The sequence below is a fragment of the Phalacrocorax aristotelis genome, chromosome Z (genome assembly GCF_949628215.1).
Source record: "Phalacrocorax aristotelis chromosome Z, bGulAri2.1, whole genome shotgun sequence".
In the NCBI taxonomy this organism is placed as follows: domain Eukaryota; kingdom Metazoa; phylum Chordata; class Aves; order Suliformes; family Phalacrocoracidae; genus Phalacrocorax; species Phalacrocorax aristotelis.
Window position 1 is genome coordinate 31,745,109 of NC_134311.1, and position 24,064 is coordinate 31,769,172.

Sequence of the window (24,064 nt, forward strand, 5' to 3'; positions counted from 1 at the left end):
CTACCGGGGAGTTTGCTGTAGGCCGTGAGCATACAAACTACACTTGCTCTGTTCTTACGTACTTTCTTGTCACCCTTTATACACTGTCAGCAAGAAGATACTGTACAGGGTGGACCTTCGTTCTACCCAGTCCAGTTGTTCATCTGTACTTAACATAGATGTGATTGTGTTCTTAATATTGTCAATCAACAATTTTATCAGTGGTGCAGGTGATCAGCCAGCCTGGCAAAACGGCATGAGGACAACTTCGCTAGATGGAAAATTTATTTGAGTAAGAGGGTGTCAAGATTTGAGAGGGAAGATTCTGAAAAAATGATGTCATTTGCGTATTTTTGTTGTAAGATTTCTCTGTAAAAATCTCTTCAGAAATAAGACTATTTAAAACGTGGACTCCAAACAGTAAAGGCACAAATGCTAATATCTATTTTAGATTCTTGCATTCAGTAAAGCTAACATCTGAAATAACTGGCAACATCTTAAGACACATATCAAACTTGTGTTACAAAATAATTTATTGCATGCACAACCAAATATTTCTATTTTGGAGGTATTCAATGATTGTTTGTGGTCACGTCTTAAGTAGACTGTACTTTGTTTAGGTATCATCCTGCACTGTGAATACCGTTTAAAAATGGTAGCCAAATACTAGAATATTGGCAATTTAAGCAGCACTGATACCAAATACAGCAGTAATTTCTAATAATGTCTTTACCGAGCGAGACTTGGGTCTAAAAAAGAAAATATTTTATTTCAGGCTAGGACACATGAAAATTGGAATCTGGAGGAAATGCCAAACGTCTTAGGGTTTGGCTGGCAGTGAATTAATGGACGGATGAAAGTTTGAGGGGTAGTAACCACAGACCCTCTAGGCGGACCTGATGGCTATAATTTCTTTATCCATTGGTCTCCTTTACTTGATTTTCTTTTCAACAAATCAGATTCCTTTGGATTTGTGTCCTTTCTGTGATCAGCTTACACTTCACTTTCCACTGTCAGCTTGAGAGATTCTTGCTCAATTGAGTAAGGTTATGTGAATAATAGCACCTGTTGAAATGTGTGAGAATATGCAAACCCATCTTAATTTGGCATGCTTTACTATTCATTTGTATCGTAACAAAAATTAAGAAATCCTTTTGCATGTGCAACATCAGCTTGTTTTGATAAAAGTCGTCATCATCTTAAACATCATGAAAGCAGCACCCTATAGAGAATGATTTTCCTAAATATTCAGGGTAGTGTTTGTCTTAAACCAGGCTGGAAACAGAGTAGTTTGGAAAAGTTTAAAAGCAATGGAAAAATTGTTTCTATAGATCTTAAATTTGGGGGGCCAGTACCTAAAGGCATGCTTTTAATTCAGTAGTCTCTGCATAAGTCTGAATGTTCTTCCTCTGTCAGGGCTATAAGGTGCGGTATTATGCATGTATGTATACTTCCTTAGGGTGCAGTCCTACCATAAAAAAACAAAAAATGCCAGAAAGGATTGGATGGAATGCTATGTCAGCAACTGAAAGCCAGTCAACAGATATAATACTGATTCTCTCCCTGCTGTGACTTCTCCTAACCCTGTGCAGCAGAGTGGAGCGAGCAGATAGGTAGAGAAAACTTCTGTGAGACGTACAATGTGTATGCTGTGTGTGCAAAGCCCGGAAATGCAGTTAATTGAAGACAGAAGTTGCTGGCGCTTACGAATTGTTTCTTCAGCCTTCAGCAATGAAGGTACTTAAAGATGGAAAGCTGCAGTGTGTTTGAATAACAAGAATGTGTGAAGCTCTTACCCTGTTATTTATGCAGTTTGAAAAGTTGTTTGAGCTTGCTTTATTATATGGATTAGTAAGAGTGGGAGATTTCAGTTTTGTTTCAGCTAAAGTCAGGTCCTGACAGCATTGTCAGAATTTAAAATTCTGGAGGAAAACCACCCTCAGAGTGGGATATCGATACGCAAATTAAAGATTTTTGCCTCTTCAGTCAAGAACAAATCTTCAGTTCTGGGATGTTTTACAGATAGTACAAAGACTAAGATTACCAGAATGTGTTTCAAAATACAGTGTAGTATTGATTGTACTGATAGTATTGACAGTATTGATAGTATTGACAAGTACTGAAGTAGTAAACAAGAATTTTCTTTTGCACTGTACATTGAAGAAAACCATTTTTATACTGCAGATGACAGTATTTTGGTGCTGATGGTTGTAATATGCTTATTAAACTATATGTACATTTTCTACATCTGATAGGGATGCATTTTTCCTATGACAGTATTGCTACTTGCCTTCGGCAGTATGCTGGGAGCATGAAGAGGTACAGTTTCGTACAGCCTGTTCTTGCACACTTTGTGTGCATCTGCTTCCCCAGAGAGTGGACAGGAGACTGTAGGGAAAATTTTTACTGGGGTTGTGACATGGCAACTCTCTGTCTATTTACTACTGAAACCTAGTTTAAGATACCCGTTGAATGGATGAAGAGACAAAGAGTAGTGAGAAACAGGAAAAGTGTAACACGGTGGGAGTCTACTTCAGGTGAGAATTAGGAAATTTTGAATCTACTGCTCGTTTAGGGGGTGACACCATTGTACAGGGACAAGTACACCTGTGTCCATGCAAGCATGCAGCTGGTAGTAATAACCTACAAGGGGGGAACCGGTATGTAGCTCTGTATGGATGGCCTCTGTGGGATGATACCGGAGACTGCCCTGTGCTGGCCACAGCTGGTTCCAGCAGGCTCCAGTGGACCTGCAGCAGGGCAAATCTGAGCCCCTCAGCCAAGACAGCAATGCCCCTGGGAAAAGGAAAGGGTAAAACACTGGCCAGCAGTGTGAGGAGTGAGGAAAAAAAGTGAGAGAAACATTGCTGCAGACAACAAAGGTAGAGGAGGAGGAGGAGGAGGTGGTGCTCCAGGCACCAGAGCAGATATCCCCACTCCTCTATGGGGAGGACTCCAGGCTAGACCAGGTGTGCATGCCCTGAAGAACACAGCAGGCCATGGAGAGCCTCTGCTGGAGCAGGCTTATCCTGAAGGCCTGCAGCCTGTGGAGAGGGAAGAGCAGTAATGTGTGAGGGTGAAGGAGCAGCAGAGAGAAACTGCTATGTGCTGACTGCACCCCCCATTCCCCACCCACCCTGTGCTGTTGGGGGTACAGGGGGAAGGTGTTGTTTTCATTTGTCTTTGTTTTTCACTATCCAAATATGTTTTAATTGCAATTAATTAAATTAATTTTCTGCAAGTCAAGTTTTATTTGCCCATTATGGTAATAGCTAAGTGATCTCCCTGTCCTTATCTTGACGCATGAGCCTTTTCTTTTTATCTTTTTTCCTCCCCCTGTCCTGTTGGAGAGGGGGGTAGGAGAGCGGCTGGGTGGGTGTCTGGCAGCTGGCCAAGGCCAACAACCACAGTGGTGAATTGTTTAGTGAATTAAATATTTGCTTTGACATGTCAAGCTGCAGGATTAGAAACTGCTAGTATATAAGCAACGAATGATAAATTGTAGACCACTGAGACTCATCCTTTGGAGCTGGCAACTACTTTGTTTAAAAAAGTAAAAAAGCCTTAATCTTCTAACATTTCTTTGAAGTCTGTGTAACGTCATCTACATTTATTATTGCATTTCAGTGAATCTCTGTGTTGAAAACAACACAACATATTGGCAGAACGTTATTTCATAACTGTCTTTTTGTATGTAAAGTCTCCTTTTTGACATAGTATTGTATGTGCCCCATCTCTTCTCTGGGGTATTAAAATGGAAATTACTTATTCTCTGACTGTAGTACATGCTGGTGCATATTATTCTGTCATTCCAATTTTTTTTGTGATAATGGTTTCAAGGGAAATATATTTTCTTCTTTTCTTACTTTTCAATTCCTGTTCTTAGGAAAACATTCATTTTTCTTACATTCCTTTGTTGTCTTGTTTGTATAAATTCTACAAGAAATAATATTATGTTCAAAATCTGCATTGTTTCAACTTTGAATGATAACAAACTCTGAACTGGTATGCAAGGAAGAGTATATAAGGGTTTAAAGAAATCTTTGCCAATCTTGACGTTTCCTATCTTCTACCCAGTATCTGGTAACTATATGCATAGGTGGTCTTCACAAATTTTCTTCGCTTTTATGTTTGTATAACTTCTCATGGTAATATAGCTTTATTAGAAGCAGTAGACTTACTTCAGGTTTTCATAAGATACATGAACAGAATGTCAAATCCTAATATATGCTCTAAATAGGGGAAAAAATTGCTGTCCTATTAGGAAAGAAATGCTGGGCAAAAAAGATTAGCATGAGTGTTCTAACATAGATTTTAAAAATAAGATGGCATAGCAGTTTCTCTTACAATGTCTTTTATCAGATGCAATTGCCCAGAATATTCAGATATTTTTCATTCTTTGTCTCTCATCTATATTTCCAACCAAATGTAGGAAAAAAACCCTGCTTTCGTATTTCAGAATTCTGATCTGCCTACAGATCTGCCTAGTCTGCAGCTAGGGTAGCTGACTGAAAAATTAAATACATGTATTCACATTTACTCAGTGTGATTGTGCAGTAAGACTGTTGGGTTTTTTTCTTTTTAAAGTAATGCCCACTTGTGTTTTAAGGAAATTGTATTTTTTACCACCTAAAAAATTTAATTTTGTTTTCTTCCTTGGATCGGAGTTTCTTTTTGATGATTTATCCATATGTCAGACAGGATATCCAATGTGATAATGGCATCTATATAATTCCAGAAGAAACAAAATTCTTTTCTATTTCTCTCTATTCATACTACATGGAAACATACAGAAGAGCTCTTTGCTTCTCTTAGCCAGATGTACCACATTGTTTTCTTTCTGTAGCAAAACTGTTTAATAGGTTTTTAAGTTTGGAGAATGAGAAAGTTAACTGTCAGTCTTGCTGATGGCATTTTCTAGGAGGAAAAAACCCACAAAACCTTGCTGTCTCCAGCTTTACTCTTGATAGGAACTTGTGTGTATTGGCAGCGTCAGTATTTGAACTGAGTTAGATTTGTATGGTATGTATATAAATACATTTTACGGTATTCTTTTTAAGTCTGGCCACACTCTTGTAATATTAGATATGCATCGGGTATGTTAGCTTTTTATATATGTTTGTGTGTATAAATATGTTGGGGCAGGGGGAAGCTAACCAACTAAATGGATGTATTAGAATGTTTTTCTGTTTTAGCTGCTGGCAAACAAGGAGGGATTACTGCCCTTTTTGATACTTTTTTTTTTTTTTTTTTTTTTAGTTTGAAGAAGTGTAAAAGGAGTTTCACAAGATGTCTTTTCCAGCTTCATAGTTGTTCAGGATGTATTCTTATGCCCTGAATCATTCCTGTTATTTCACGAAATATAGTTATCTAAAAATGTGACAATACACTGAGTAATAAAACTAGTGTATAGACTTTTCTGTACGTGCTGTACATATTTAAATGACCCCGTGGGTCTCCCAAAGCAAACTTTCAACATTCCAAATCTTTTACCATGCATCTGCTGCTGGCATGTAGCCACCCACCCACACAGATTTAGCTGAAATAAATGAAATTTATTCTAGTTCACGTAAGTAGAAAGGCTTGTAAAATATAAAGGTAGTCACCTTGCTGGTAAGGTTACTAAAACAAACAGTTTTCTTAAATGGAGTTTTGTGGACTTTTTCTTCTGCTGGACTGTGTGCAGTTTCATACTTTCCTAAATTCTGATCTTATGTGTTCCTTTTGTTTTCCTTTGCAGATGGGGTTTATTCAGATTAATGAGGACTTCATATTTATTGAGCCTCTCAATCGCACTTTGGCTGTGACAGGTCATGCACACAGGGTGTACAGACGAAAAAGGTCCATAGAGGAGAAAAGTGCTGAAAAGCCAGCTTCTCAGAATCAGTACTGTGGTGTCGTTGCAGGTAATATACAAATCTCACTGAAAAGAGCTAATGTAGCAGGCATATTTTTAATATATATAGATAGTAGTTAAAAACAACCCCCAATAAAAGTATATCTGTTGTTCTTGTAGCACTGACTTATGGTGGATGTTGAGGTGGCGTGCTGAGGCTGCTGTTTCACTTGTCAGAACAGGAATTGCTTCTTAATATCCCTATATATTTGAAAGTAGAAATCTTCGGGACTTTTTTTTTTGTTACTTCAACTTATCAATTACAACCTATTTCCTGCCCCTCTGTGTCTTCATAGTTGCTTAATTACTTACTATGTGCAATGCTTGTACTTAATTTTCTGTTTTAAAATGTTAGCACAGTTCATCCCAGTTTTGGTTAGTAATAAGTCTTGAACTTCCAAACAGGTCTGATACTGAATTGAAATTCTTTTTGTAACAGTGTTCTTGTTCTATGATTGACACTTAGAAGAACTATACGAAACAGTCCTAATGCATCTTCCTCAATGGCAGGTAAAATAAGTTGTTGAAGGGTTTCAACAAAAGTTTTGCGTATGGTGATGACTTAATAGTTTTAAATGGAGAGGGGAAAAATGGCTTTTGTAAAAGATGACATTCTGTTTTTCCTGCTTCATCATCTGCTCCTCTTCTTCAAAGGACAGAGGACACCTCACCTAGCTGATAGTGTTTTTAATGTTGTGAGATTTTTTTTCCCAGTAAATAAACCAGAATGGGTGCACATTTATAGGCATTTTTTTCATGTCTCCTAACATAGTATAAGTGAGATACTGACAAAGTGGAAAGGAATAGCTAGGGAGCTGGATTATATGACATTTGGGAGAAGAAACTGTGTTATTTCAAACAGGTAAAGAAAGGTAAAGGAAGGATGCAGCTGCAGTTTTCTGGTGCCTAAGGGGCTGCAGAGAAAAGCTGAAAGGAGACTAATCTTAAGAGGTATGTTATGACAGGATGAAAGGCAACAGTTGTAACTTGCATTCAAGGAAATTTCAATTGGCCATAAGGAAAAAAAATCTCAGCAAGAATGCTTAGCATTGGAAGAGGTTCCGTAGAGAAGTTGTGGAGTCCACATCCTCTGACATTTACAAAACATAGCTGGAAATGGCTCTAAGAGAGCTGATCTTACTTCGATGCTTGCCCTGACTGGAGCAGGAGGTTGGCCTAGCTGACCTCCAGAGATCCCTTCCAGCCTAAACTTTTCTGTGGCTGTGTGGTCCTTACTGAACATTTATACTGCTCTGACCATTTTATATGGTTACAGAATAAACGTGACAGGTGTTTTTGCCATTTGGGAAGTATTGTTTTTATAATTAGGGATCCATTCACAGGTTGAAATCAAAAATGAATTATCAAAGCAAGGGTCTTTTTGTAGTTATTAAGAGGGATGAGGTAAATGACATGTAACTTCCTCCAGCAGGTTCTGTATTTCTCTTCTAGGCATTGTATTACGTTACCACTACTTATCTAAAAGTGAAATTTTCTATGTTAGTGGAAGTTGTTCACATAAAATAAAGCTGGTTATTCTCCCTTACTAGTGAGTTAGAGCACGCATGCCTGCATGTGTTCGGGAGTGCGAAAAAGAGAGAAAGTACATGCATGATGTGTGCACTGGGAAAGGGAGAGGGGCATCTCATAAATAGCAAACCATGATGTGTATGAAAATGAGTAGAGGTGCAAACTCCTCTGTAAGGACATTATTTTTCTGTCATGTTCATTACCAGTCATCCATTCACTTTCTCTTAGGCTCTGAAATGGGAAAGTCAGTTTATTCTGTTCTAATAATCTTAAGTCCAAGGCTCTGACTTGGTGCAAATAGTTTGTCAACAGAGATTCAAATATTTGCTTGAAATAAGTTTCATTATCTCTACTACGAGCCTGAAATTTCAAAATAACTCCAAGCTGTGCATAACTGATTGGCATCTGCTGTCATAACCTTATTGCCAGGGGGTATAAATATCTGCAGTTTGTAACCGATATGGTTGTACTAGCAAGACCAGTCCCTCACTCTGCTGCTAAAGGTTATTTTACTAAGTGGGGCTACAGTAAGCTACGTGCATAAAATGTCTGTCTATGCTAGGAGCAGTTTGCTGGTGTGACATGCAGTTAGCTAATATCACCAAAACATTCATGGTATGGGCACAGTCTTAAAGGTGAGCTGAAGCAATAAAAATGAGCCTTTACAGCAATATTTGAGATTTTTTTAGTCAAATCCTAAACTAAGTAGATCAATGAAACAAAGATAAAGCAGATGAGTATATGGGGCTCTCTGGTACTTGTAAGTTATGCACAGCTGCTTTTGGTAGAGTTGCAGCTGTGACACAGAGAAACTATTATCTCAGCAATGTGGACCTATCTCACAACAGGATCTCTTGCTTCTACAGTACGTGTATGTCAGAATAGGTGCTCTGGGACAGGTATTTATGCTACTGGTTTTGAGCCAAATTGATCTCAAAGGCTGGCTACCTATCAAGCAAATGTATATTACCAGTGATGAGCTATAATTATTAGAAGGAATGAATGTCTGTGATGGAGGTGTTGAAGGATCACTATTGGAAATAATAGCTTTTCATGCAGAACTGGAAGAGGCAATCAAAGAAGGTTTTGTTTGATGTCCATTACTGTTGTGGGCTGGATTGAAAGATGCTACACAGCTGAAGTTGTCTGGAGAGAACAAAGAACGTTTTTATGAATGTGGTGGATTTTCCTTATTAATTAGGGCAGGGAGAGAATTGTACGAACAGAAGCAGGTGCTTTCTGGATTTGTGAGAGTGTGTGTTTATATCCTGTTATTGAATGTGTCTGTGATTTATTTACATATGTAAGCCAGTTGCACACACACTAACCTCACACTCCATACCCTTCCATGCACATGGCCAATGAAATCTTTCAGAGCAACCAGTTCATAAGAGACTTAGAGAGAAATATGAGAGAAGCACTTGCTGTTAGAGCAAAGGGCCACACAGGAATGCTAAGCTCTTTGCCTTCTGCCTAATCTGGAGCCCTTGTTTTGGCTGAAGTTGTTTGTACAGTGACCCTCACTCACAGTAAAGGCATGGGGCACTTTTGGGGAAAAAAAAATTTATCTTCTCAAACGGTCATTCCTTTTCACACACACTAGTGAGCGAGAGCTTTTATCCAGGATACAGCAGATTTAAGGTTCTAATCCCTTCTGTATTTGGGAGACTGGAAGCCTCCTCTTTACTTCCCAGTTCTGGCAATAAATAACATACTGTTCTGAGTTATGAACAGATTATGCTTCTCCTCTTAGAGTGATGCCATTTTGCAGTAAGAAGCCTGCTAGTTTCACTGGATCAAAAGCAGAAGTTTGACTTTATGGGATGTAGACTGGGCAGTGAGCTGGGAGAGCTCTGTTGCTTCTTCCTCTACTGCCTGTTCCCATGTGATAATCATGAAATAAAATGCATAAACAATTTTGGTCATGGGTCTAGATCTATGAGATTGTACTAGATGGAGACTAGTGCTGCTTGAGGTGTTGGTTTCCATTGCTTGGGTCAGAAACAAGTTGTAGCTCTGCATTAAGACATTTAAATCCCTATCCAAACTATAGTGGAGGTATAGCTAATGGCTTCCTAAACTCCTGAATATTCCCTGCCTCGCCAGAATACTGCAATTTCTGTATGATCAGAGCATCCATTTTCTTCTCCCAGGGAAAAGAAAGTCTGGAAGAGTCATGGTGTATGGTCAGTAGTCTGGACCTCATATGGATGAACTCCGGGAATGCTCTGGTGCCTGAGAACTTTTAAGTGTCCTGGAGTCCTGTAGTCGTAGCCTGTTCTTAATCTTGGCTCTGGTACTTTATACTACCTGTGGTTATAGCAGCTGGATTTTCAGCTCTTTTTTTTTTTTTTTTTTTTGGGGGGGGGGGGATTTTTATTGTTTTATTAAAATTGCTAGTTATTTTCTCTTACTTGCCTATTGAATGTCAAATGTACTTGTTGCAGTATTTCTAGCTTTCTTGCTGGAGTACTGGTGTATTTCTAGCTTTCCTTTCAGTCAACTCACTGTAAGTAATAAATTGAAATGGAATCTTCATATTTTCCATGGTTGCACAAAACACAGAAGTCTTATTGCACTCCTCTAGCATTTCTTTTTTTATTTTGCCAATGAAAGTAAATTTGCAAGCTTAATTTATGCATCTTTAATCCCAAGAAGGGTTTTTTTGAGTTAATCTGATTTTTATCTTTGTAGCACATGCATTATTAACATAGGTATGTTTTTTTTCAGGAATTATTATCTCTTACATACATTACCTTCAATAATGAGCAATTCTTTGGAATTTTTACTTATTTATGATTATGAAAAGTATAATCATAATTATACTTTAGGCATAAGCATAATTCTGCTTTAGGCAAAAGCCCATTTTGCCTGTTTTCTGGCAGTAATCATGACAGTTGTTTGAATACCACTGGTAGCAAAATTATTAATTCTATTTATTTAAAGGTCTTAGGGAAGAGCTAAAATTTTCAGATAAATGAGATCTCATGTGATGGGGAATTCTGCCAGCAATTTGGAAAAGGTTGGCTGGCAAAGAAGAGATTGTCCTTTGGTTTGTTAACCCGTCAAGATATTTGAGGCAAATGATGGGCCCTGCCCCTTGCAGCCAGCTTGTCTACAGAGCTATGCAGTCTTCTTATCCACTACAATCCTCAAAGACAGAGGTTTCAAGAGTTTGTGGGACTGCAGTGACCTCAGTGTTTAGCACAATGCGGTATTTTATTGTGGGCTGCTTACTGTCAATTCTGAATAGAAATGCACCACTAGCTAAAAATTTTAGAGAGTTGTGTTAGCAGACTTCTCTGAACAGCCATGCCAATATTAAATTTAAAGTTTTCAGCCACTAGCTCCCTGTTTTTTACAAAGAAGTGAACAAGGAATAAACTGTGTTGATGGAAACTGCACTGGAATCAATCATTGCTCCTAGGAGGAAAGCGGGTTGACTAGATGGCTCATGAGAGATCTTTTTTAACCTAAATGAGTTTACTATTTAAACTGAGATCTATAGGCTACTCTTGCAGCATTAGGTGCTTATACAGTAAGTCATAGTCATATAGCTTATAGGGTGTGGGTTTTTTGGCACAAATCCCTGACACTGAAGTTTCATTTAAAATTATTCTCAAAAGAGTGACGAAAAAACACATAATGTTTTATAAGCTAGTTTTATAGGCTGTAGATCCACACTTAGCAAACACAAGTAAAGCTAGATGCTAGCTGTATATATAAGGCTAAGCAAGTGTCTGAAGGATCAAAGTGAGAGAAGTTAAAATTAGTTTTAGATAGCTTATGAATGTATGAGTTGTTTTTACTTCTATGCAAATACCGGGTATTTATTTCTGGAGAAGATAGACTTCTTTTCTTTTAGTAAATTTGTATGCTTATTAGTGCTTGTAAGTCTTATATTGTCTCAAGTTCTACAGGAATCAGTAAGCCCTTCAAAAATGTAGCAGGATGGACTAAATCACTCACATACATAATCTTTAATAAATGACCGCAGAAAAAGATAGCCAACCCTTTTGAAAAGTATATATTTACATTATATTTTCATTAAATCTATATTACACATATATTTATATTAAATCATGTATCCTTCTTCCAGTAGTATCTTATATTTTAAAGCTAATTTGTGAGTTCAGTGACTTTTAAGGCATATTTTTAGCACTTTCCTGAAGAGTGACTCATTTTTTGGAGAGTTATATGTGTTATAAAATGAACTGCAGGAACTTTCCTATTAGAGATGAAACTGATTAATTGCAAAACATTTCCTCAAAATTTCTGAATATTTGATTGTTTCCAGAACATGTGTTTATAATTGTCATCTCAAGCATCACTTTTGTTGTAAACAGAGTGCCCAATATTCCATTGTGGAAGCTGGAAAAAATGTCACTTGATTACAGTGACTTCAATGAGATCAGTCCCAGAAGTTTTATGTCCTCTCAAGGGGATCTAACAATATTTGGCTATTACAACAGGGAGTTTAATTTTATATTTTGTTTTAAATTAAATTATTTTAAATGTCATTGCTAACTGCTGTATGTATATCTGACCACCTTCTGGCTTGAACTGTTTCTGTGTAATTAGTTTTTCTTTTTCCATATGTACTGTAGTAGTAATGGGGATTTTTTTGTGTTTTTGGAGAGGAAACTTAAAATTAACAGGAGCAGTAGCCTCTAGCTTACCACAAATGTAACGTGTTTTTGCTTTGGAGGTTTTTGTAGGTTTAGAAGCCTGTGCCCACAGTTCAGTTTTGTTGTTTGACTTTAGCTGCTTATAATGGCAGCAGAAATGGCTTTGATGTCATGTTACTAAAAGTTCACTTTTTTGTTACCGGCAAGCCGATGTCCTACATTTTGTCCTCTGTAATTCATCTGAAATATTCTTTCACCTTTGCAAATCGCTGAATTGTTCCATGTATTTTCTTAATATTGAATTTGCGGCAAACCTGTATTTGTTGTCTTTTATGCTAAGATATACTTACATCAAGATGTTTTCTCTGTGATTTATGAAGACGGGTGGATAACAATTCTGCAGTCTCAGAGTATTTTTCTGTCAAACCTAACATGCATTTAGTTTTCTCCCACAAACCGAACTACGAAGCACATAGTCCTTTATAAATATGTCAGCATGCAAAGAATCTGACTGACTTTATTTGAGCAGCTGGATAAAATTCCTGTTTTCTTGGTGTGAACTAACATTTATATGTTGTGCAGGCCTTCAGTCTGAGCCGTAGCACTGGCAGTGCTAAATAAGAATGTATTAGAATTCATAGCTATTTCATTCCACATAATCAGCTATACCATGATCACGGGTAGAATATCCTAAAAGTACTGTAGGGGTAGTCTGAAGGATGAGTTTATCAAGCAATGTTTTATGTTACAGATAAAAGAAAATCCCAGAATCAAAAGGTACCAGAAAGTGGAAGAGGAAAACGATACTCTTACAAGTTACCTCAGGAGTACAATATAGAAACTGTTGTGGTGGCAGATCCAGCTATGGTTTCATATCATGGAACAGATGCTGCCAGAAGATTTATACTAACCATCTTAAACATGGTAGGAAATTTAAAACTAATTTTGGCATTTTTCCAGCAATGCATGCACCACGGGCTGATTTGATTGTTCCTTTTAATTATTCTGAACGAGCACCTGTAAGGGACAGTCAGTTCATGACCACCAGCAGGCTGTCAAGACTTAACGCCATCTGTTTTGCAGCATAAAAACCGTGGTGCTGCAGACTTGTCTGTACTGTCTGGTCTTATATTGTCAGCAATGAAGCCAGAAAGTGGGAGCTGAACAAGATGATTTTTTGGTTAGAAGACTGGGATGGCTGGGACATTGCATGATATCTCATGATTTATGTTTGTTATTGAAGAGATGACATTGTCATTGAGAAGGACTGTGTGACCATCAGTGGCTGAAAAAAAATGACGGGTAATGCACTCGGACAATTACATCCCTTCCCAGCTCTATCTGGAGCTGCATTGCACTCATTTGATGCATAAAGCAGTGAGAAATGGCATCTGTGATGTATAAGGAAAGATTGTTCTAAAGAAGGAGCACAAGCTGAAGAATAAATATTAACTTTAACTACTCTGAATTGCCATGTACTGGCTCAGACCATTTGGGCCATGATCTTGGACTTAACTGAATAGAACTTTTCATGGGAATAGTATTATACGCATGTGTAAGTATTTGGAGAAACAAGCTACAGTTTATAAACTGTATGGTCACAGCCTTTGTGGGGAAAAGGTCTTTTTGTGCTCCCAGAATGAATACTGCCTAAGCTCTGTTTCCCCTTCAGAAGACCAGCACAATACATTCACCTAATGCTCTGTTCAAATTGTGGAAAATTAAAGCAGTGACAGTAGAGTATGAGAATTTTTTTAGGTTCTTTGAGGTTCTGCTGTTTTTAGTCTGCAGTGTGTTGTGTGCAATACAAGCACATATTTGTATTTACTGTTTTTTATCTTAGGTTTTTAACCTTTTCCAGCACAAGAGCCTTGGAGTACAAGTAAATCTTCGTGTGACTAAGCTTGTCCTCCTTCATGAGACTCCGGTAAGTGTATATTCTCTTTTTCTTTGCCTGTAAAGGGTAATGCTACTTACCTTGTTGCTCCATGAAGGCTTGCAGTATTCACTGACTTCAATGGCTGACAAATTGTCTCAGCTAGTTTTTGTGCATTATTCAGTTATTCACACTGCTGGGCAGCCCCAGTAAAGATTAAGCTTCTCCTGCTTTTTGTGCTGCACATACTGAGATTTTTCTGTGCTTGCAGTGGGAAGTCAATCAAAGTTCCCTTGCCGAAATCAGCTAGTTCTTAAGTTCTTAAGAAAATCTGCTTGTACTCTACTTTTTGTGCATTCGTATAGCTCAATACAAAAATCATCTCCTTCAAACCCAGTGGACAGTAGAAGGAGAACTTATGTTCTTTGTCAGGCAATCTCTAGATGAACAAAAGGTGCCATGATATAGCATTATTCTTTCATTGCGCGTTTCAGGCATCATCTCAAATCCTGTTCTTCCTTCTGAAGAAAGACAAGTTGGCTGATATCTTTAGTGATACTTTAGATTAACCTATGCTTTGTGTATTGTATTTCAGGACAATGTCAACTTGATTTCTTGTTTCTACAAAATATTATGGAAATCCTTTCATATTCTAGTTAGTTCATGAGAAAAAGGGATTCCCTCATCTGTGTTTCTAATTTTAAAATATTATGTTTTTCCAGTGAATAAGAAAGTATTTCTTTCTTCAGTGTCCTCTCAGCAAATGAAGAAGTCTCATTTCATGTTCAAACTCTGGATATTCATATCATTTATCTTTTCATCACTATGGATAGTGCAGAATCAGTGAATGAATGAGACAAGAGTTCAGGTGAAGAAATCTACTGAAGGCCTCTCAGTCCACTGTCTTCACCAGTGTCTTGAACATGAGAAAAAGATGGTCTCCTCTCCTGAAGTTCAAGTCATTCTGCCATGAATACATTATGCTGTAAAAAGGAGAATGTTTTTGCTAACTCAGTTAAAAGATGGGCTTAATTCCATTTAGAGAATCATAATGTTAGTAAAATGAATTGGTTTTTATTTCCAGGCAGATATGTATATCGGGCATCACGGGGAAAAAATGCTGGAAAGCTTTTGTAAATGGCAACATGAAGAATTTGGCAAGAAGAATGATATACACTTAGAAATGTCAACAAGCTGGGGAGAAGACATGTCTTCAGTTGATGCAGCCATACTGATCACAAGGTAAAATACTGAAAGATGAGCATTAAAAAATTGGTAGATGGCCTAATATGAACATAGAGCAAAGGACCTGATAGATGACCAACACAGGGTTTAGTTTTGCAGTGAGGAAGAGTGCAACTTGAGGCTTCATTCCAGAACTCAAAGGTGGTGCTAAAGTGGTGGTAAAGATGGTTCAGAAGGGAAGAGTTCCCCAATGGTAAACACATGAAATGACAGACAGGTCACTCTCTTGTTTCTTCTTTGGCTAAATAGCTAAGGCCATAGGTTAGATGCCTCTCCATATGTGCCTATATTTAGAAGAGGCAGCACACACAGACCTGTAAATACTTCCCTGCAAAGCACTGAGCATATTTAGATCATTCGGAGCTGGATCTGCATGACACTAGCTGGGCGCATTACTGAGTTGTGCTTCCCTCTAATGGATCTAGAACTACTATGTTTCATTATGTGCTGAAGGTACATCATATGCACTGTATGTTCTCTGCAGCCACAGGGGTGTAATCCCAGATCTGCGCTTCCTTATAACCCCTACGTATCAGGTGTTTCACACATTCAGAAGGAAATACGCCTCCAGCTCACCTCTTTCCTCCCAAGCAGATGCTGTCATGGTTTAGGCTGTAAGTGGTGCACAGGGGGATGCGTCTTGATATTCAGACAGTGTACAGCCATTTTCCAAAGCAAAGGACAGAATGGTGGTTCAGGTGGTCTAGGATTGAGTTTAGTCCCAGTTTTGAGGTGGGTCTTGGACTGAATGATATTTGGAGTTCCCTTCTAAAGCAAATTCCTGTGATTGGATATATTTTGACTGTCTAGATATATTGACTGGATATATTTTGACTGTCAGATATATTTTGACTGTCTAGAACTCAACGACGGTAATGATAAGGTTGAGTGCTTATGGGTAAAGATCAGGGGGAAGGCTAATAAGGCAGATATCCTGGTGGGAATCTGTTATAGACCACCCAAGCGGAATGAGGAGACAGATGAAGTACTCTACAAGCAGTTGGCTGAAGTCTCACAATCTCTACCCCTGGTTCTCGTGGGAGACTTCAACTTGCCAGATACCTGCTGGAAATAAAACACAGCAGAGAGAAAGCAGTCTCAGATGTTCCTGGAGTGTGTGGGAGATAACTTCCTGATGCAGCTGGTAAGCGAGCCAACCAGGGGAGGTGCCCCACTGGACCTGCTCTTTACGACAGGGAAGGCCTGGTGGGTGTTGTGGTGGTTGGAGACTGTCTTGGGCTCAGCGACCATGACATGATAGAGTTTTCGATTCTTGGAGAAGTAAGGAAGGGGGTCAGCAAAAACGCTACCCTGAACTTTGGAAGGGCAGACTTTGAATTGTTAAGGAGTCTGGTTAACAGAGTGCCTTGGGAGGCAGTCCTGAAGGGCAAAGGAGTCCAGGAAGGCTGGATGTTATTAAAGAAGGAAGTCTCAAAGGCGCAGTAGGAGGCCGTCCCCATGTGCCGTAAGTCGAGCAGGCAGGGGAGAAGTCCGGCTTGGCTGAATAGGGAGCTTTGGCTGGAACTCAAGAAAAAAAGGAGAGGTTACTGCCTTTGGAAGGAGGGGCAGGTGACTCAGGAGGACTACAAGGATGTTGTGAGGTTATGCAGGGAAAAGATTAGGAAGACAAAGGCCCAGCTGGAACTTAAACTGGCCGCCACCGTTAAAGATAACAAAAAATGTTTTTATAAATATGTCAGTGGCAAAAGGAGGGCCAGGGAGCATCTCGCTCCTTTGTTGGATGCAGAAGGTAACCTTGCCACAAAAGATGAGGAGAAGGCTGAGGTACTTAATGCTTTCTTTGCCTCAGTCTTTAATAGTCAGACTGGTCATCCTCGGGGTTGTCAGGCCCCTGTGCTGGGAAATTGAGATAGTACGCGGAAGGAAGTCCCAGTTGTTCACGAGGTGGCAGTCACTGACCTGCTCCTTCACCTGGATGTTCACAAGTCCATGGGGTCGGATGGGATCCACCCGAGGATACTGAAGGAGATGGCAGAGGAGCTTGCCAAGCCACTGTCCATCATTTATCAGCAGTCCTGGTCGACCGGGGAGGTCCCAGATGACTGGAAACTAGCAAATGTGATGACCTTCTACAAGAAGGGTCAGAAGGAGGATCTGGGGAACTACAGGCCTGTCAGCCTGACCTCGGTGCCGGGAAAGGTCATGGAGCAGATCATCTTGGATGCCATTATGCGGCACATGCGGGACACCCAGGGGATCGGGCTCAGCCAGCATGAGTTAATGAAAGGGAGGTCCTGCCTCACTAAGCTGGTCTCCTTCTATGATAAGGTGACCTGCTTAGTGGATGAGGGGAAGGCTGCGGACATTGTCTACTTGGACTTCAATAAGGCCTTTGACACTGTCTCCCACAGCATTCTCCTGGAGAAGCTGGTGGCTCACGGCTTGAACAAGTGTATTCTGTGCTGGGTTAAAAACTGGCTGGACGGCCGAGCCCAGAGAGTGGCGGTGAATCGAGTCAAATCCAGTTGGCGGCTGGTCACGAGTGGTGTTCCCCAGGGCTCAGTGTTGGGGCAAGTCCTTTTCAATATCTTCATTGATGATCTGGATGAGGGGATTGAGTGCACCCTCAGTAAGTTTGCAGATGACACCAAGCTGGGTGGAAGTGTCGATCTGCTGGAGGGCAGGAAGGCCCTTCAGAGGGACCTGGACAGGCTGGATCATTGGGCCGGAGCCAATGGTATGAGATTCAACAAGTCTTATGAGGAGCAGCAGAGGAAGCTGGGGTTGTTTAGCCTGGAGAAGAGGAGGCTGAGGGGAGACCTTATTGTGCTCTACAACTACCTGAAAGGAGGTTGTAGCGAGGTGGGGGTTGGACTCTTCTCCCTAGTAACAAGCGATAGGACGAGAGGAAACGGCCTCAAGCTGCACCAGGGGAAGTTTAGGTTAGATATTAGGAAAAAATTCTTCACTGAAAGGGTTGTCAGGCATTGGAACAGGCTGCCCAGAGAGGTGGTGGAGTCTCCATCCCTGGAGGTATTTAAAAGAAGGGTAGATGTGGTGCTTGAGGATATGGTTCAGTGGTAGACTTGGCAGTGGTAGGTTAGCAGTTGGACTTGATGATCTTAAGGGTCTTTTCCAACCTTAACGATTCTATGATTCTATGATATTAGAATACTATTGTCCTGTCCCACGCTAGTTGGTGACATGGTGTCTTAAAACCATGTGTAATCTTTAAACTTACTTGAACTTTCTTGTAGCCTTTGTATGTAGCCTTTGTACTTGTATGCCGTTTATTCAGGGCAGTCTCACTATGAGCTATATCCTTTTTTTTTTTTTTAATTAGTTTAAATTCTGATTATTCTGGTACAAATAAGGTATTTCAGTTTTCTGAAGCAGAGTAATGCTTCCCTAAATTTCCCTGTTTTGGAGAGCTAGCCACATACTGGAAGCAGGAAATGGAAATTAAGAAGTCCAGATTGTCTCTGGTGACAGCTTTATTGCTAATTTTGCTGTTTAATCCCTTACTGTTCTCAGAAAAGCCCATACCCATCTCTTCTTACCCTGTGCCATCCTCCCCTATTTGTTGTGTTTGTCTGTTTTATGGATTGTTGGGGCTTTGAGATTAGTTTTTGTTAAACATTTGTACATTAGCTAAGCAGTAGTGCTTCACACAGGCTCCTCTGAACTACCATGGAAGACATGACAAATAACATTTTCTGTAAGAAATTTCCATTAGCTCATGGGAAAACAGACTTGGGATGAGAGACCGGAAATTTTTCAGATTAAGGCTCAAGACTGATTTTAATAGTGTGTTGGTGGGGGAAGAGTCTAGATGGAGGAGGAAAGGTGTGAGTAGTAGAAAAGAGTGAACTTGGGCCAAGGCATAAAGGGTGGCCGAGTATCATACATGGCATTGTCTCGATAAGCATAGCTGAAGGGAAACAGACCTTCTTACCTCTAGCTGTACTTTTTGACTGTCCAAGTCTCATCAAGCAACTGGACATTGCTTGGTTACTAGAAATGTTGAATGACCTCTCACCTGTCCCCTGGCTCTCTCATTTGAGGCACTGGAGACAGCAGTACCTGCATCAGCAACAGCATCTTGAGGGAGCATCAAACCCCTCGAGCCTACATCACAGGCACTGCCAGGAGAGTGCCAGGCACTGCATTCTTCAGTTTGTGAGGTGTATCTCACAATTAGCAAAATACTGTGAAATAGAGCATGTAACGTCTCTTTCTGCTCACTTTTTAAACAGCCTTTATGGGAAGAGGCAGAAGACTTCTGAAATGATGAAAGTGAGGCATTAGTTAAGCACTCAAGAGGCAGTGGTCTGGAGATACCTTTAGCAGCGCATGTGTTTGGCCAGAGAGCTTTTTTAATTTCATGCAGCATTTCTAAATGGTAAAAAAGCTTTTGGAAAGTCTAATCATATGTCAAGACAAGTTTTTCTGATGTGCTTTGTAATAATGATATTCTGATTTGCATTGCCTACATTTTTTACCTGTCAGTTTTAATATGTTTTTCTGAGTAAATCTCTGATCAGTATTAAGGAAATTGAAGTAGAGAGCAGGGAAGTGATTGCTTGGATGTCAGATAGTAAGTCAGTGCTGGAGCCAGAAATTAAAGATCTGTTCTTCTGACATTTTTATTTTTTCAGTGGTATTATTCTCTGGACTGTACTGCCTCCCATCTCAGAGCTGCTTTAGCTGCTAATAAATCATACCAGTGCGGTTTGCTGACTGTGGGAATGTTTTGCTAATCCAGGCTCCCTCTGCACATCATCAGGTTTATGGTATAGCTAACCCCATGTGTGGCTCCACTTGTGTGTTTTGTTAATTCAGAGTCTCATTCTGTTTTGCAAACACAGAACAAGCTCCTTTGCCACAACTTCCAAACAGCTTCGGACAGCAGACCTGCTTTACTGAGAGAAATAATCTTGTTTAGACAGATGAACACCAGCTGCTCGATATTTTTCAAGTAAAAATGTAAAGTTTTGGTTATCTAACACATTCTGTGGCAGACCTCCTAAAACTCACCCATACCTCCTTTTTTGTCTTGCATGATAATAGAACAGCAAGAGTGCTTTGAAAAAGCTTTGCTATGCTTTCACATGCCAGTTGTGTCTGGTAAACAAAAGAGTTCAAAATGAAGTATTGAGTATTCTGCAGTGCTAATTTTTAATGCCTAACTACAAAGACCATGATGTGTATGTAACTTCTCTCTGAGGAAAGAATATACCACAGCACATCGACATCCTCCTTGCCTTTTAAGTTACAGAGTGTGAGTGTACAGAGATAAGCCCTGATTTTGGTAGCCACTGAGATGATACTACCAGTTGCTATCTGCATAGGTTGTCTGACCTGAATGAGGTAGCTGAAAGTAAGGCATGAAAAGGCCATGGCATCCACAGTTGCTTTATGATGGTACTTAAATTCTTATATTGCCCCTATTGTGAACGAGGTAATGAGAGCTTCAAAGTGTATGAAAAAACCCAAAAGTGTACAAGAATGAGGCAGACTCTACCTTCACTTAAAAGTTATGCATCGTGCTGCTTTTCCGTTGCATAAGTCAATCTGTGTCACAGCAGTCTTTTAGAAAAACATGTAAATAAAAATTTTTTTAAAGGTCAGGTTCTATATTCTCCTTCTCAGAATTGCCATTTCACACGTGCTTGTGGTAGAACGTAGTTTTATGATTCTCCTGATATCCAGCAGATGGACAGTGATACTCCCTGTTCACAGTGTACATCGGCTGTTTGTTCGTATCGATCTGCAGTATCTGAAATATCTTTGCTCTGGGTGATATATAATTGCAACAGTGCTGCGAGGCGTTTTCACTGTAAGAAACTGACTCATGCTATAGAACTCGGCAATGGCATAAACAGCACTTAGATTTGCTAAATATTGTTTCATTTCCAGTTGTTCCAACTCTCCCCAGAACTCTCCCCAGAGCTTGGACAAGAACTTCTTTAGTGCTGCTATTACCTTCCAACATGCACAAGAAGTACAGTCCTTTTCCTGATGTTGCTTTTTACTTCCTTTGTGATGATAATGGTTTGAACCAAAAATACCTCCTCAAGAAAGTCAGAGGTAGGAGATTGCAAATGACCCCTGCACAGAAACTAACATTATAGGGTCACCCAAAAAGCTTGCAGTGTTTGGCAGTCCAAAATTGTTGAAATATAAAGGGATAGACATGGGTTATTAAGCTGCTGTCCTTAAACTTGTAGTGAAAATCAGCTTTGGAAACATGAGTCCTTGCAAGTGCACGGTGAGAGGTGAAATTATTCTTAATTTTGTCTTCCTAGTGGTATTTTCTCATCGCTGTGATTTCAATGCTGCCAACTCTGTTGATATTTTTGCAGGGTTTTACAGTGTTTACTCTTTTCTTTTGACATAAACAGCAGACATCAAGGGATTTAATGAGAATCTCATGTCCTTACTATTAATTATTTACTAATAGGACTGTACGTACAGCAGTAAGCATGAAAGCATGAGAAGAGCATACTTTCAAACCAAAGGTGTCTTTTTTAAAAGCTCCACAATCTCCTTTATTTATTACTTTAATTTCAAGACTTGTACTTTTAACTTGTGTGTTTTCAAAAACCATTTCAAAAACATGCTGTGCGTTTTGGGTTTTGTTTTTGCTTCTCTAAAAGATTAAGGTATTTGAGTCTGTGAAGTGGTAATGCTTGTAATATCACATGTGAAAAAAATCTGCATTAATTTACCTGTTTCTGTCAGCTTGTTCTTCCAAGCTGTACTGCTCAGCCTATGTGTGTTCGGTTCACTTGTACAGATCTGTTACATAGCATTACATGGGCCTAAACTGAATTTTAATTTCTGATTATCTAATCCTAGTATTAAATTTGTTCAGTTATTTTTACATTTTATTTTTCTGGTGAATAAGAAAGCTAGACAGTCTTGAGACGAAGATTTAAAAGAAAGGAAGATTAACTCTGTTCTGAAGTAGATCATTGCCACAGTCCGTTACTTTCAGAATGGACAGTTGTGTCTTATTTCTAATTTTTGTTATTTCAGCTTTCAACCATGGATCTCTTTGTACCCTTTGCTGCTAAAGAGCTATTAGAAAGCTCGTCCCTATGTAAATACGTGTAGGCTGTGATCAAGTCACAACTCATCTTTCTCTTAGATTAACTTAGAGAAGTTTTTAAGCCTGTTTCCCAGACATGTAATCATTCTCTTGGCTCTTTCCAGACCTTTTCCTATTTTCCAAATTGTTTTTTGAAGCATAAGTGCCAAAATTGGACACAGTAGTGTGTGAACTGTTGTACTGGTGCCACGTCTGATATTTTCCTGCATCTTTATCCAAGGATACACTTCACTCCTACTGCCTGTTTTCAAATGCTCACCCCTTTCTGTTATTGTCATGCTGTTGCCATATGTGATCAAGTTTGGGGGTCCAGCTTTGGCTACACTAAAATAGAAGTTACTCAGATGAGTCATCTTTAAAAATTGACTGGTCTTCATTCCTATTAGTATTCTACCAGTCCTCATTTAATTTTCAAACTTTACCAGTAGTGCTCTCTTATTTTCTTCCAGATCATTGTTTAATGCTAACACTGAGGTTAGATTCTGTTGGACTCCGCTGAAAAACACCTTCCTTGACTTCCTAACATTTCTGTATCTGTTTTGAGATGTTAGCTACACATTCAATTCAGTTATTAGTTCACTTATCACATTTCTGTGTTCTTATTTTTCAGTTTGGCTGTAACATGAACTTTAGAAGAAAACCTATTTATATTATCCTTTTTAATCTCATTTCAACTTTACAGAACAGAAGTGATCTGTTAACTATTTAAAATATTTAAATACAGTGTTTCCTAATTTGCTGAAGTATACTGTGCATATTGGAGCATTTGGGGTTTACCGTCAAAATACTAAACAGTTTCTGAAGTAGCATCTATGATAGCAACATTGTCCATTTGTTTGAATTCCCAACTGAATAGTAAATGTGTAGTTTATCTTGCGGTTCATTAACTCCAAGGTACTTTTTAAAGTTACTCATTAGTATATATGTGCTTAGTTTATATTTGGGAACCATTTCAGAATGTCCTGTTACGTGAAGAAGCAAGAACATCTGCAGTGTTGCCATTATTCACTTAGCAAGGTGCAAATGAAGGTATTTTCAACATGATGATAATGTTTTGTGCCACAGAGGCCATTAATTGCAACTATTCTTTACAAAAGCCTCATGATTTGAGAAAACTTGTTGCTTCAGCAATAGACCTCAGAGTTATCTTTAAAAGTTGTAAGTCCTAGAATCAGTGATGAGAGCAGGAGTTAGACTGCAGTTTCTAGCCTATACTACTACTTTTTTCAAAAATATGAACATTAGAGAAGTTACAAAATTGGAAGTAGGTTGTAAGCCAGAATGAAGATTTGGCAGGCTGGTAAAATCCATTATCTGTTCTCTTCTGTTTCTTCTTTTCTCCAATTTAACATATGGAAGGAAATTATAAACCAGCTTGGACAGGAACTATTGTTTTGACTTGTATGCCTAAAATAGGTGTTAAATTTATCCAAAAGGACAAATTGGTGCAAACTATTTGCAAAAGAAGTCTGGATTCTTTAGTCTTCCTCTGCTGTTCTTGATGTCTTCTGTTGAACATCCCATCTACACATCAGGATTGATTTTAACAAAGATAATGTAATGAGATACTTCATATTTGGAAATTGCATAGTCTCTGTTTATTGTGAAGGCCCCTCATAATACTTGATGTAGTCAATTAAAAATGCACTAACTAAATGTCATTTTCTGAAACAATGGATTAGTAGTTACCCATTCTTGCTTAGAGTTCTTTTCTAGACTTAGCCAACTCATTTAAGCTTGGAAATCAGTCCTACATCTCATGAAAGCTCCTCTTTTCTCTCACTTGAATGTGCATGTGCATGCAAAGTAACTATTTAGAGTAATGGAAGTTTTGT

General features: G+C 39.0%; 1 protein-coding gene across 3 annotated transcripts in view; it reads left to right on the forward strand.

Annotated features, from left to right (window-relative positions):
• The window catches only part of ADAMTS19 (ADAM metallopeptidase with thrombospondin type 1 motif 19), a 155,846-nt gene that overhangs the window by 24,921 nt on the left and 106,861 nt on the right, over positions 1 to 24,064 (forward strand). For 2 of the 3 annotated variants that reach the window (XM_075079693.1, XM_075079697.1), the window contains 4 exons: positions 5,720 to 5,885; positions 12,785 to 12,957; positions 13,877 to 13,960; positions 14,994 to 15,151. In XM_075079693.1, coding sequence (XP_074935794.1) covers positions 5,720 to 5,885; positions 12,785 to 12,957; positions 13,877 to 13,960; positions 14,994 to 15,151 — 581 coding nt within the window. The remainder of the gene's footprint in view (positions 1 to 5,719; positions 5,886 to 12,784; positions 12,958 to 13,876; positions 13,961 to 14,993; positions 15,152 to 24,064) is intronic. The other variant, XM_075079694.1, reaches the window with a different exon arrangement.